This window comes from Taudactylus pleione, unplaced genomic scaffold (genome assembly GCF_031769625.1).
Source record: "Taudactylus pleione unplaced genomic scaffold, aTauple2 ptg000497l, whole genome shotgun sequence".
NCBI lineage: Eukaryota > Metazoa > Chordata > Amphibia > Anura > Myobatrachidae > Taudactylus > Taudactylus pleione.
Window position 1 is genome coordinate 3,430,096 of NW_028284899.1, and position 14,372 is coordinate 3,444,467.

At 44.6% G+C, this 14,372-nt stretch overlaps 1 protein-coding gene across 1 annotated transcript; it reads left to right on the forward strand.

The window, feature by feature from the left end:
* The first annotated feature begins 6,570 nt into the window (after positions 1–6,570).
* LOC148502455 (uncharacterized) lies at positions 6,571–14,094 on the forward strand. Its single transcript, XM_088449878.1, has 7 exons — positions 6,571–6,672; positions 7,103–7,278; positions 7,591–7,785; positions 9,239–9,362; positions 9,453–9,547; positions 11,072–11,192; positions 13,011–14,094. The coding sequence occupies exons 2-7, from the start codon at positions 7,207–7,209 to the stop codon at positions 13,898–13,900; spliced, it is 1,497 nt and encodes a 498-aa protein (XP_088306004.1). The 5' UTR covers positions 6,571–6,672; positions 7,103–7,206; the 3' UTR covers positions 13,901–14,094.
* Positions 14,095–14,372: the final 278 nt, after the last annotated feature.

Sequence of the window (14,372 nt, forward strand, 5' to 3'; positions counted from 1 at the left end):
AAGCTTTGGTTGCGTATTTCACATAAAATACTACAGCAACCAGTATTAGTGATTTTTTTGTGTTCTGTAGATTTGTGGTTGTACATAATTCAACGTGCACAAGAAAGGACAAGCTGGCACTTGTAGTTCCACAGGTTTCAGCATGCTTTTGCAGTCTGGGGCTGCCAAGGCTTAGTAGGGCTTGTAGTTCACAAATGTATCCAATGATTTTATAACTTTAATCTATAATCCTGCCCAAATAATGCAAGAATTAGTGAGGCCATCAGTGGGTTAATCATCGATGGTCACCACCAGTGTTTAAAATCAGTGGCATGAAATCATGGTCTATTACCCACATCGATGGGTGGGCCAATCAGGTTCAGGGGCAGGGCTTAGCAACACGGGCGGAGGTAAGCTCCATGACCCGTAAATAAAAACTTGAAAAATGTGGCACCCCAGACGTAAAAAAAAAATTGCATACATTTGCCCCCACGCAGAGCCCATTCATGTTATGCCACACAGAACGCATTCATTTGCCACACAGTAGTACCCCTTATACACATTATGCCATGCAGTAGCAGTGTCCCTTATACATTATGCCACACAGTAATGCCCCTTACAGTACACAGTAATGTTCCTTACACATTATTGCCCTTTACAGGTTATGCTACATAGTAGTAGTGCCCCATATAACACATTATTCCACACAATAGTAGTGCCCCATACATACTATGCCACACTGTAATGCTCGTTATAACTTTATGCCACACAGTATTGCTCCTTACACATTATGCCCTCCCCCAGCAACTCACCTCCCCTTTACCCTCCAACAGCCTCTTGCCTCTCCTGTGTACCATCAGCAGCCAGCAGGTGTGGATTTAGGGCCGGGCCATCAACTAATTACAATTTAAATCTGGCGCCAGTCGTGAGCAAATCGGAGATCGCGGACCGGCAGCCATTCAGGAGTCACCACTGCTGATTGGCTGTCGGTCTGTGAACTTTGAGTGTCTCGCGACCGGCGGCGCTGTCTCTCCATGTCTGCCTGCTGCTGCAAATCAACACCGCTGCCACCCAGGTCCACCTCGGCGGCCATGACTGGTCTGGCCCACCTTGTGTGCGTGACTGGGTGCAGGTGGTGTGGCGGGCCACATACGCAGCTCGGGCACCATAACAGCCACACCCCTCGCACCCATGGTAGTTACACCACTGTTTTCATGCATGTTAGCAAAGTGGAGTCCTTTTCAGGATCAATGGAATGGGGTTATTGGCGAGGACAACGTAAACAAATAAGGCTGCAGGTGTACTTCAGGGTCCAGTCTACAACCCGGGCAACGCCGGGTATCCCATCTAATTAAGAATGAGGATGTACTGTAGTATGATATAGGTTAATGACAGAAGTCAAGATCTGAGCTGTGGTTAAGGACATAATTTGTTTTATTGAGATTATGTAACACCCCCTAATTAACTGCTATTGATAATGTCCACTGGGTGTCTTACCAATATGACCGGGAGGGTCCCAGTCTGGTATGATTCTTCGTACGACTCTTTTCTGGGTGGATTAACAGCGATCAGCCCCCCACACAAAATATCAACCAATTGGTGCCAAACAGTATTACTGTTTATTTCAATATTAAGGTTAAGTGAGATTATGCAAAATACTGGTAACAAAAGCTTGCTTCAAACATTTCACACATAGCATGCATATAACAACTTGTTCACTACAAGAAAAGGACACAGGTCCAATGGATGATTTATTTAACTGGAAACAGGATACCTCCACAGCCGCTCCCCTGCTAAGTAAGCGGGTTAACTCAATGCACTGGACAGTTGATAACTTACTTGCAGAAATGTATAAATCAGGCAAATCAACAATAGCAATGTATTCTATCAAGACTTGAACCCTATACTCTATAATAGCTGATCAGCTAACAGTACCGGTGGTGCACAATTGTTGCTGAGGGAATCCTAAAGTCCTCCAATGGGGTTTTTAAATGTAGAGTCTGATGAGGATGTGTTGTATAATCCTGGTCCAGCGCTGACAATTTTAACCGAGGGCTCTGCAGTAACTATTAACTCAGTACATAAAAGTTTCAGAGCAATTAAACGAGTCCCTGCCTTTTGTAACCCAGGGTACAGAGGTTAAAGGGGTGTATCCACTACACGATTTTAGCAGGCGATTGAACAATAACGACGTCGTTATCGTTCAATCATTTAAAAAAAGTTTAGAAATCGTGCAGTGTTTGATCGTTAACGATCAACGATGCGCGCTCCCCCTGGTCGTTTGATCGTCTCGTCAGTCGACCGAACATGCAGGTCAATTTCACTTGATCTATTAAAGATCGTTTACAAATCGTTCAGACTGAAAGATAAAATTTAAAGGGAAAAAATCAAGGGAAAATCGTTTAGAGATTGGACAGGGAGTAGATTGTCTAGTGGATGTGCCCCTTTGGGCTAATACTGCCTGGTGGGGAATGCTGCTATCAACCTATAAATCACTTATAACAGTAGCTAAGGCAGTCTTGGCTGCAATATAAGCAAATAAGCTGCTGTAACCTTTTGAAGAATCCAGAAAGTGGAATTCATACATGCAGATAGTATTTTGCAACAATGTTATCCTCGTCCTGTTCTTCACTTTACTAGCCTGTTGGCTGAATTGCACTCCTAATCTCTGTAAATTATAACACTGTAGGAGGTGTAAGAGCAAGTCTCAATCACTTTGCTTTAAGAGTTAAGCTGCATACACACACGATTTTTTGAACGATTATCGTTAAACGATATCGTTTAACGATAATCGTTTGTAAGAATCGTTCACTTTCTGAGTCAAACGATGAACGATTATCGTTCATGTGCGTTCACGTTTGTAGTTTGTAGTTCAGTCAGACTTGTCAACTGAACGATTTTCAGTAAGTTAATATGCAAAAATCGTTTGTAGTTCTAAAGAATCGTTCATTACATTTTGTAAATGAACAACTTTAGTAAACGATTTTAGTTAATTTTTTCAAGGGAAAAAATCATTTACTAAAATCGTTCATTAACTAAATCGTTGTGTGTGTATGCAGCTTAAGTTTATACTCCTGCTTTTAAGTTTCCCTACTGTCCGCTGTAGCGACACTTAAGGTGCATACACACACAACGATTTTTTGAACGATTATTGTTAAACTATATCGTTTAACGATAATCGTTTGAAAAAATTGTCCACTTTCTGAGTCAAACGATGAACGATTATTGTTCATGCGCGTTCATGTTTGTAGTTTGTAGGTTGTAGTTCAGGCAGACTTGTCAACTCAACGATTTTCATTAAGTTAATATGCAAAAATCGTTTGTAGTTCATAAAAATCGTTCATTACATTTAAATGAACATATTAAATGAAAAACTTTAGTAAACGATTTTAGTTAATTTTTTCAAGGGAGAAAATCGTTTACTAAAATCGTTCATTAACTAAATTGTTGTGTGTGTGTATGCAGCTTTAGAGATAATGGGCACAGATGTTAGATCCCTTCGCTTCTGTAGCTAGCTGGGGGTTATGTTTGCAGAGCTGACAGCAGTGTAATATCGGAGTAATGCAGAGATGGTGCTTACTGTATCTGCAGACCTCTCCTGCGAGTGCTCAGCTGGTGATGGGAGTTACTTTCCACAGAAGGATGGCCCCCGCTCGTCTACTCCTCCTTCCTCTGATCCCGCCTCTGGACCTCATCACTGCCAGCAGCCCACCTCTCTTCCCAGCTCCACCGGACTTTCCGGCCACAAGAGGGGAGTTGAAGTCTCTAACAGCCCGGTCACCTCCGCGATCAGCGTCCCCTGCTCCCGTCGGCCGGCCGCCGACGTTAAGAAGGTAGGTGTGCAGGTCCAGCTTTGACGCTATCCCCTCAGGACTGCCCAACGGTCAGCCCTTTTAATATGTTCCATCCGGGCTCCTACACATGCCGTCTCTCCTCCCGCCGGAGTCGCGTGCTACAGCTGGTAGTGTTAACAGCAGCCAACCATTCCTCCCTTGCTATATAGGGCTCCCCTTTACAGTTCCATGGAGGAGTCCTGCCTCGTGCCCTCTCCTAACAGTAACAGTGCAAGTCAAAGGGGATGCACCATCATTCCTAGGGAAATAGGGCACGTCACTTTTGCATCAAATAAGGCAGGATAATGACAGCCAGGGTACAGGCATTAAATACAAAACAGTGCAAAACATTACTAACGAATGTACCATATATCATGACCATCACTTTTAATAATACAGAGTTATCTTAACACCAGGGAGCCTCTAAGGTGGTACTCCCATAGCTTGGGAGTACCACAATTAGAACTTCATATTAATAAATAGGAGCCCAGTCATTATAATACTTATCAGCCTCTATAACATGACATCTGAATTACTAACTACTAAAGGCCAAACCACCCTGTGCCCATCCCACAACACATTTTTATTAAAAGCCGAAAAAGCAAAGCAGACGGCGGCAGCCTCTTCCCTATTTATCAAAATCCGCAATTTAATTGCATTTATTAAGTCATATTAACAATTAAAATCTCAATGTGCCAATTCTAATTATCACATGAATGTAACAAAGTCTCTACACTGGGACAGAGCTTGCGATAAAGCTCTGTCCGGGCTAATCCCTCTCTTTGCTTGTAGTTTAGTCTAATTGTATTTGCTATAGACATCCTTTTACTGTGCATGTGCAGCTTCAAGGATCAGCCGCGGCGCTGGATGGGAAGGAGAGACCCAACTTGCATATAAGAGACAGCCGCAGCGCTGGACGGGAGGGAGAGACCCAAATGGATATGTGAGACAGCTGCAGCGCTGGACGGCAGAGAGCAAACCATCAATATAAGAGAGCTGCGCCGCTGGACAGGAGGGAGAGATCCGACATGGATATTAGAGACACCCGTGGCACTGGACGGGAGGAAGAGACAGCTACAGCGCTGGATGAAAAGGAAAGACCCAACATGGATATGAGAGACAGCCGCGGCACTGGATGGGAAGGAGAGACCCAACATGGATATGAGAGACAGACAGTCGCAGCACTGAACGGGAGGGAGAGACCCAACATGCATATGAGAGACAGCCGCAGCACTGGTTGAAAAGGAGAGACCCAACATGGATATGAGAGACAGCCGCGGCACTGAACGGGAGGGAGAGACCCAACATGTATATGAGAGACAGCTGCAGTGCTGGATGAAAAGGAAAGACCCAACATGCATGTGAGAGACAGCCGCAGCACTGGTAGAGAAGGAGAGACCCAACATGGATATGAGAGACAGCCGTGGCGCTGGATGGGAACGAGAGACCCAACATGGATATGAGAGACTGCTGCAGCGCTGGACGGGAGGGAGATATCTAACATGGATATGAGAGACAGCCATGGCACTGGACTGGAGTGAGAGACCGAACATGGATATGAGAGACAGCTGCAGCGCTGGATGACAAGGAAAGACCCAACAAGGATATGAGAGACAGCCGTGGTGCTGGATGAGCGGGAGAGACCCAACATGGATATGAGAGACAGCCGCGGTGCTGGACGAAAAGGAGAGACCCAACATGGATATGAGAGACAGCCGTGGTGCTGGATGAGCGGGAGAGACCCAACATGGATATGAGAGACAGCCGTGGTGCTGGATGAGAGGGAGAGACCCAACATGAATATGAGAGACAGCCGCAGTGCTGGACGAGAGGGAGAGACACAACATGGATATGAGAAACAGCCACGGTGCTGGACGAGAGGGAGAGACCCAACATGGATATGAGAGACAGCCGTGGTGCTGGATGAGAGGGAGAGACCCAACATGGATATGAGAGACAGCCGCGGCGCTGGACGAAAAGGAGAGACCCAACATGGATATGAGAGACAGCCGTGGTGCTGGATGAGCGGGAGAGACCCAACATGGATATGAGAGACAGCCGCGGCGCTGGATGGGAAGGACTCACCCAACATGGATATGAGAGACAGCCACAGCGCTGGACGAGAGGGAGAGACCCAACATGGATATGAAATAATTTACAGAAGTATATTATTTCTTGTTCATGTTGGGTGTTTCCCTCCCATCCAGTGCCGCAGCAATCGCTCACATGGACATTCTAATAATGCACGGCCATGGACAGCTGTAAACACTGACAGCAGACAAAGGGATGGGAAGAAGGGAGGTGGAACGCTCTCTCCCTGAAATAAAAACACACTTATCACAATTGCAGACTGGAGGGAGCCTGGACAACGCTATCTAAAGATGACATTATTATCACACAGGCTTCCTCCAATATTTGTTACAGTTTGAGGTTAGTAAATTTCAGCAGAACACATTTTTCTTTACAACTATGGGAAATGCGATCTGCTTACTAAAAAAATGCTAAATTAAGGGCTTGAAGGAGAAATTTGCGATTGCGCCACCAATTGCCCTTTAGTACATATCTGTGCTACTTAAATATTGTGAAAATGGTGTGAAAAAATGATGTTGATAAATATGGTCTCCGACAAAATGGCCGACGTCATTCATCCTTACTACATAAATTGGAGACATTTTTCTAAACATAGTTATATCTCTGTTACATGAAATTAGTTTAACAGTACACTACATTTCCCAGGATTACCCACTGTCACTGGACACCAGGACACGTATTGTTGTCATCAGCAACAACCAGCCGACTTTAGGGCTGCAAAGAGAGAAAATAAGCTTTGGTCGTGATTTCTGTAGCTTGACAGAAGAGTGTGAGAAGTCCCCAGTGGTTTATTATAATTACTATATACACATTGTAATATATATGTCTTCTCCTCCCACCAATGTTATATGTTGTATAATATAATGCTAGCTATAATTCTATGTTGCACTGATGGGCTCTAGTCTTCACCTAGATATTACTGAATAGTACTATAGTGTCACTGCAGCATCTTCCAGGACAGTTAACCAGTCACAGTTAGGAAGCTTTATTTACTAAAGGTTGATTTGAATTCTTTTTGATTATTTTAAAATCGATAAAAATAATTCAACATCGATCTTGTGGTTCTGGGGTTAAATCACGCCTTTACTACGGTATGATTAAACTTTTTTTTCACATGTATTCCTATTCAGTTTCCATTTTCTCTCTTCAGCAGTGATTGTTATTGGAGATCATATTCATTTCTTTTCTTATTCTGTTAGGTGCCAGCAATAGAATAGTGATTCTCTCTAACAGATCTCATGTGAGAGTTAAATACTGCTATCGGGAAGTGTCCTGTATAGAGCATCTGACTGGCTCAGTGAATATGGACAGGAGTCACATGACCGGCACCATACTAAACCTCACCCTGGAGATCATCTACCTGCTGACCGGAGAGGTGAGGGCTTCTGGGAGTGTCAGTGACATAACTTATATCTAAAGTAATATTACATTGACATGAATGGGGAGGTGAGGGGATCTGGAAGTGTCACAGTGACATCGCTGATATCTATAGTAATAAAACAAGGACATGATTGGAGAGGTGAGGGCTTCTGGAAATGTCAGTGGTTTCACTACTAACTCTATTAATAAAATAGGGATGTGACTGGAGAAATGTGGGATTACAGAAATGTCACACTAACATTATATTTCCATAATGACAAATTGTTTATGAATAGTCGCGTATACTAATGTGTCTTTCAAAACGCAGGATTACACCATACTGAAGAAATCTAGTGATGGTTTGACACCCAACAGCAGCATCCGTTCCCCTGTGTCAGGAGGAAGAAGCAGGACCCAGAGCCCCATCACGGTATCTCCACCTCACTCACTAATACATGAGAGAGACAATGAGCAGAAGATCCTGGAACTCACCAACAAGATCATTCAGCTGCTGACTGGAGAGGTGACTGCTGGGAATGGGACATTATACAGTAACACCAGGGGATGTGTCTGGGTGATGACTGGAGAGGTGACTGCTGGGAATGGGACATTCTACAGTAACACCAGGAGGGGATGTGTCTGGGTGATGACTGGAGAGGTGACTGCAGTGAATGGGACATTATACAGTAACACCAGGGGATGTGTCTGGGTGATGACTGGAGAGGTGACTGCTGGGAATGAGACATTATACAGTAACACCAGGGGATGTGTCTGGGTGAGGACTGGAGAGGTGACTGCTGGGAATGGGACATTATACAGTAACACCAGGGGATGTGTCTGGGTGATGACTGGAGAGGTGACTGCTGGGAATGAGACATTATACAGTAACACCAGGGGATGTGTCTGGGTGATGACTGGAGAGGTGACTGCTGGGAATGGGACATTATACAGTAACACCAGGGGATGTGTCTGGGTGATGACTGGAGAGGTGACTGCTGGGAATGGGACATTATACAGTAACACCAGGGGCTGTGTCTGGGTGATGACTGGAGAGGTGACTGCTGGGAATGGGACATTCTACAGTAACACCAGGGGATGTATCTGGGTGATGAATAGAGAGGTGACCGCTGGGAATGGGACATTATACAGTAACATCAGGGGATGTGTCTGGCTGATGACTGGAGAGGTGACTGCTGGGAATGGGACATTATACAGTAACATCAGGGGATGTGTCTGGGTGATGACTGGTGAAGTGACTGCCGGGAATGGGACATTATACAGTAACACCAAGGGATGTGTCTGGGTGATGACTGGAGAGGTGACTGCTGGGAATGGGACATTCTACAGTAACACCAGGGGATGTGTCTGGGTGATGACTAGAGAGGTGACTGCAGTGAATGGGACATTATACAGTAACACCAGGGGATGTGTCTGGGTGATGACTGGAGAGGTGACTGCTGGGAATGAGACATTATACAGTAACACCAAGGGATGTGTCTGGGTGAGGACTGGAGAGGTGACTGCTGGGAATGGGACATTCTACAGTAACACCAGGGGATGTGTCTGAGAGGTGACTGCTGGGAATGGGACATTATACAGTAACACCAGGGGATGTGTCTGGGTGGTACTGGAGAGGTGACTGCTGGGAATGGGATATTATACAGTAACACCAGGGGATGTGTCTGGGTGATGACTGGAGAGGTGACTGCTGGGAATGGGACATTATACAGTAACACCAGGGGATGTGTCTGGGTGATGACTGGAGAGGTGACTGCTGGGAATGGGACATTCTACAGTAACACCAGGGTATGCGTCTGGGTGATGACTAGAGAGGTGACTGCTTGGAATGGGACATTATACAGTAACACCAGGGGCTGTGTCTGGGTGATGACTGGAGAGGTGACTGCTGGGAATGGGACATTATACAGTAACACCAGGGGATGCCTGGGTGATGACACTATCATTGTGTGTGTCAGGTTCCTATAAGGTGTCAGGATGTCACTGTTTATCTCTCCATGGAGGAGTGGGAGTATATAGAGAGACACAAAGATCTGTACAAGGACGTCATGACAGATAATCACTGTCCCCTCATATCAGAAGGTAAGATACCTAAATAGATATACACATCCACAGTCCATTGATAAATCCTTTATAAACAAAGTTTCAGTTACTGTATATGTTTTGCTCCAGGTGCATCCAGTAACAGAAGTACACCAGAGAGATGTCTCAGTCCTCTTGATTCACAGGCTTCCAGGAAAGACGTTAATAGTTCACATGTTTATTCGGTAAGGAATGAATGGCATTGTAGGCTTAGAGAGGCTTATTTATGTTAAGAACGACAACGTTTGTTTTCGTATGTTCATTAGTTTGGCTTTAGCGAGGGGTGGGGTAATGTCATTTGTATCTGTAACAAACCACGTTGCAATGCAAGGGGTGCAAATACATTTATTATCTTGCATGCAGAGTAAATACTGGCTGCTTTTGCATGTAGCCCACAAATGCTGGACACCTTTATGTTTACACTGCAATTTCGATTTCAGCTAGGACACGCCCCTCTCACATCTAAATCTCTGTGTACACTATAAATCTATCCCACCCGCAGTGCAACATGTTTTACCCAGGTTCTCATCTCACATGCCAAAGACACTGGGATTTATGTATCAAGCAGTGAAAAGAGTGAAAAAGTTGCCCATAGCAACCAATCAGCGTCTACCTATTATTTTACAGACTGTACTTGATAAATGCTACTTCAGAGCTGATTGGTTGCTGTGGGCGATGTCTAGTGTGTACCGACCTCGTTAGGTGGGGTGCCGGCATCGGCAAGTGCGTGTACACTTGCAGGGGCCACGCCACATTCGCCAGTTTGGCCGTCGCTGACGATGAAGACGGTCGGTGTTGCTGACGATGTGCAGGAGTGACATAGCGGGTACACACGCGCGGGGGCGACATCATCAGCGACATAGCAGGTACCCACTAGACCAGTGGTGTCAAACTTGTGGCCATCCAGCTGCAGTGGAACTACATATCCCAGCAAGCACTGCCACAGTTTTGCTCTTAGGGCATGCTAAAACTGTGGCAGGGCATGCTGGGATATGTAGTCCCACAGCAGCTGGATGGCCAAGAGTTTGACACCCCTGCACTAGACGATGTGCCCGATATGGGACGCGATATCGTCTAGTGTGTACCCGGCATTAGGCCTAATTTTTTTTTTCTATTGAAGTTGCATATGTGTATATATGCGCATAGGTTTTCATAATAATAACATCTGCACTTAAAAATTCATTGAAAAGCATAAAATGTGTAGGTATACTATGGCGGCACAATGAGGCGTGCCATTGTGAAAAATAAACAACCTACAGCTTAATATGAGGGGACCCTCCTCTTTAATGAGGCCCGGATGAGGGAGATCCATTAGTAACCCCCTCCCTATCATCTCTGGACTTTGTTTATGCTTTCTGTAGCATAGGGTGTTATGGTCCGGTCTTGTTATTCAGATATCTTCATTTTGTAAAAGCTTTACACAAATGTATGTTCAAATTCGTTTATAGATATGTATATCTTTAATATTATTATTCATTTTAAATAAGACCAATTGTTATTAACTCCTAGGGGTATATTTACTAAAGCTTCTAAAACAGACAAGTGGAGGTGTTTCCCTGAGCAACCAATCAGATTATGTCTATCATTTTCTAGGAAGCCATAAAGAAATAATACTGTAGCTAGAATCTGATTGGTTGTAAATGGGCAACACCTCCACTTTTCATTTTTAGAAGCTTTAGTAAATCTACCCCTTATTTTTTTCTGATTAGGAGGAGAACTTGAATATTATAGTTGTTGATATTGTGCCTAAAACTGAACACGAGGATGATCTGTATATGACAGATGAAGTGAGGATTAAAGAGGAAGAACTTCCCATAGATCTCGGCACCGGTGAGTAATCTCTCTTCTGTGCAGAAAATGTGGTCAATGGGGGATATTCAGGGTCCCCTCAATACAACAGGGCTGTCAGTGTACCTCATTTGTCAGTTCCTGTAAGTTAGATCATTGCTATGTGGGTTCCCAAGGAAACCGTTTTACTAGTGCAATCCAATCAGGACTTTCACAGATTCCAAATAAAAACCAAAGCACAAAAAACTCTTAAATCCATATAAGCTTACCAAATGTATATAAAACGTCCTCCGGCCCACTTCAGCCTGGTGCCGCAGGGAGGCTCCATTTGCAGGGCGCCCGCTGAGATTTTCTTACTAGCGGGCGCTCGGCTCACTCCTGAGCTCCGGCTTCCAGCTCCAGCAGTGTGCAGTGCACTATGGGAGAGACGTCATGACATCTCTCCTATAGTTTCGAGGAGCTGGCGGACCAGAGGCAGCGGATGCGGGACCGGCTTTAGGTAAGTCTGTTTGTTTTTTTTTCGGTGTGTAAGCGTCTTCACTATAGGGGTCATTACTACTGGGGGCAGTGCATAGGGGGCACTGCATAAGAGGCACTAATACTGTGGGGTCTGCATAAGGGACACTACCACTGTGGGCACTGCCCCTACTGGGGGGGGGGGGCACTGCATAAGGTGCACCACTACTGAGGGCTCTGCATAAGAGATACTATCACTGTGGACACTGCCACTACTGGGGGCACTGCATAAGGGGCACCACTGTGCATACCCCCATTTTATCCATTGAGTGTGTGTATATACTGTATGTATATAATATATTTAATAGGGGCCCCCATATGTTTGTTGCCCAGGGGCCCCCACACACCTTAATCCGGCCCTGCCCCTTCCATCTTACCCCCTTTTCTCTCACTCCACCTCTCTCTATTCACTCTCTCCTTTCCCCTCTCTCCCTCCTCTCACCCTCCTTCTTTCTCCCTCCCTCTCTTCTCTCTCTCTCACTCTCTCTCGTGCTCACAACATAAACATAGGATTGTCAAAATAGCAAAAAATATAATTTTAATATACCATAAGAACTAACATATAAAGTAAAGAGTGAATTAAAAAAAATAAAATAAATGAGAATATGCACATGTAGTATCACATATTATAAAACATATGCTCATAAATACCTCTGGTAAATATTGTAAACTGGTTGCAGACCTCATGAATAATAAGCAATAAAGATCAATCTCAGGATTAAAGTCCCGTCAATGTGGATACTTTTCTGTGAAAGTGTATCAAAGAGTACTCTCCGGCTATATACATTTACGTTAGACCAACAAATTGGTGAATATAACTCGTCACAGGTACATATAGGCCTTCCTTGTGAGTTAATTAGTGAAAATATCCAGCATAGACCTATATTAGAGGTGTATGGTTACTCACAAGATCTCCTGCCGTCCGGAACAGTTGTGACCGTTTACATCAATATACTTCAGTATACTCACAGTCCCAGCGGCTCTGATCCTTATGTTAGGCGATAAGTGGCTGGATAATTCAGCTGGTTATGTGTTGCAATATCCTTACCAGTGGCAACATTTGGGAGTAAAGTATGTCCGGGTAACGCGGGGGGCCACCCTGCCGGTCATACACCCGGGCGCCGTGGACAAATAAAACACCAGTATTGCCGGGAAAGTGCTCCGTATCCTTATTGGAGGTGTTGAGCCGCGAACACCATTGATGTAGGTAACTGACAACATGCCAGCAATCCAGCTATAACCTGGCCGGCTTAGTAAGGCAGGCACGCCATAACTGTAGTATCCTCTCTCTATCACACCACACACCATATACCAAGTATTCATCAATTCATTTTCTCTTTACAGACTGTAAAATGCTGTGTGAAAGCAAAGGCCAAAGTTCTCAAGAAAGTTTTATTGATCAAAACTTAAACCAAGCTGACTCTTTGGAGGTCTCATCTGGCCTCTCCGATTCGGATCCCCAGGGCTTGAAACAATACATTTGTTCCCAATGCGGGAAATACTTTTCTCGCCTCTCGCATCTCGTCATCCACCGGAGGATTCACACCGGAGAGAAGCCATTTGTATGCGCTGAATGCGGGAAGAGTTTCTCTTGCAACTCTTACCTGGTTAAGCACCAGCGGAGTCACACAGGGGAAAAGCCTTTTGCCTGCTCCGAATGTGGAAAATGTTTCAATCAGAGCTCCAACCTCTTCAAACACCAGAAAACTCACACCGGGGATAAGCCGTTCGTGTGCTCGCTGTGCGGCAAATGCTTCACGCAGAAATCTCATCTAGTTATCCATCAGATTATTCACACCGGGGAGAAACGGTTTAACTGTTCGGAGTGTGGGAAGTGCTTCAGCAACAACGCCAGGCTGGTTGCCCATATTAGGGTCCACACTGGAGAGAAACCATTCGGCTGCCCATTGTGTGACAAACGTTTTACCCAGAAATCTCATCTAGCTAAGCATCAAATCGTCCACACAGGAGACAAACCGTTTGTATGCCCAGACTGCGGGAAATGCTTCATCAGTAACTCCCACCTCGTCATACACCAGCGGATTCATACAGGAGAGAAGCCATTTTCCTGCTCGGACTGCGGCAAGAGATTCACCCAGAAATCAGATCTAGTGCGCCACGAAAAGATCCATGCAGGGAACAAACCGTTTGCCTGTTCAGCCTGCGGAAAGCGGTTCCTCTGTAAGGCCTATCTTGCCCAACATCAGAGAGTCCATCTGGACAAGGGCACGTAATGCACGGGCATTTTTTGCATGCCGCAGCCATTTTGTTTGATAATATTTATAGTAATAAAGCCGGACAGAACTTCTTTTCATGGTTGTAAGAAGGAAAAAATGGCAATCTAAAATGTGAATTTTTTATTTTTTTTTACATAACATCAAATGAGCTATTTTTATGGAAAAATAAATCCTGCAATATTTTTATTTTTTTTTTGTGTCGGAAAATCAAAAATCCTGAATGTTATTGTGCTCCATCTCATTATGATATTAATGGAGTACAATTCCATTTTCTAACTAGCAGATGTATGTGTATTTACGTTAGCAGCTAATCCAACTAAAAACTACAAACTTGCACCAGGATTAATTATGTTGTTATGCGAGGGGTTCAAATGTAATTTTTTAAGAAAACGTTTGTATTGCAATACATACAGATGTGCCCTGTTGCTCAAGTCACGTCAAATAGCCACTTTCGATGCGCCAGGTCTCG

What these genes read in the sequence shown, in the direction of transcription:
- LOC148502455 (XM_088449878.1), top strand. Translation starts at nt 7,207, where the DNA reads ATGGACAGGAGTCACATGACCGGCACCATACTAAACCTCACCCTGGAG. An exon ending in TTCAGCTGCTGACTGGAGAG is followed by an intron (nt 7,786 to 9,238) that starts GTGACTGCTGGG and finishes TGTGTGTGTCAG; the next exon opens with GTTCCTATAAGGTGTCAGGA. An exon ending in ATAGTTCACATGTTTATTCG is followed by an intron (nt 9,548 to 11,071) that starts GTAAGGAATGAA and finishes TTTTCTGATTAG; the next exon opens with GAGGAGAACTTGAATATTAT.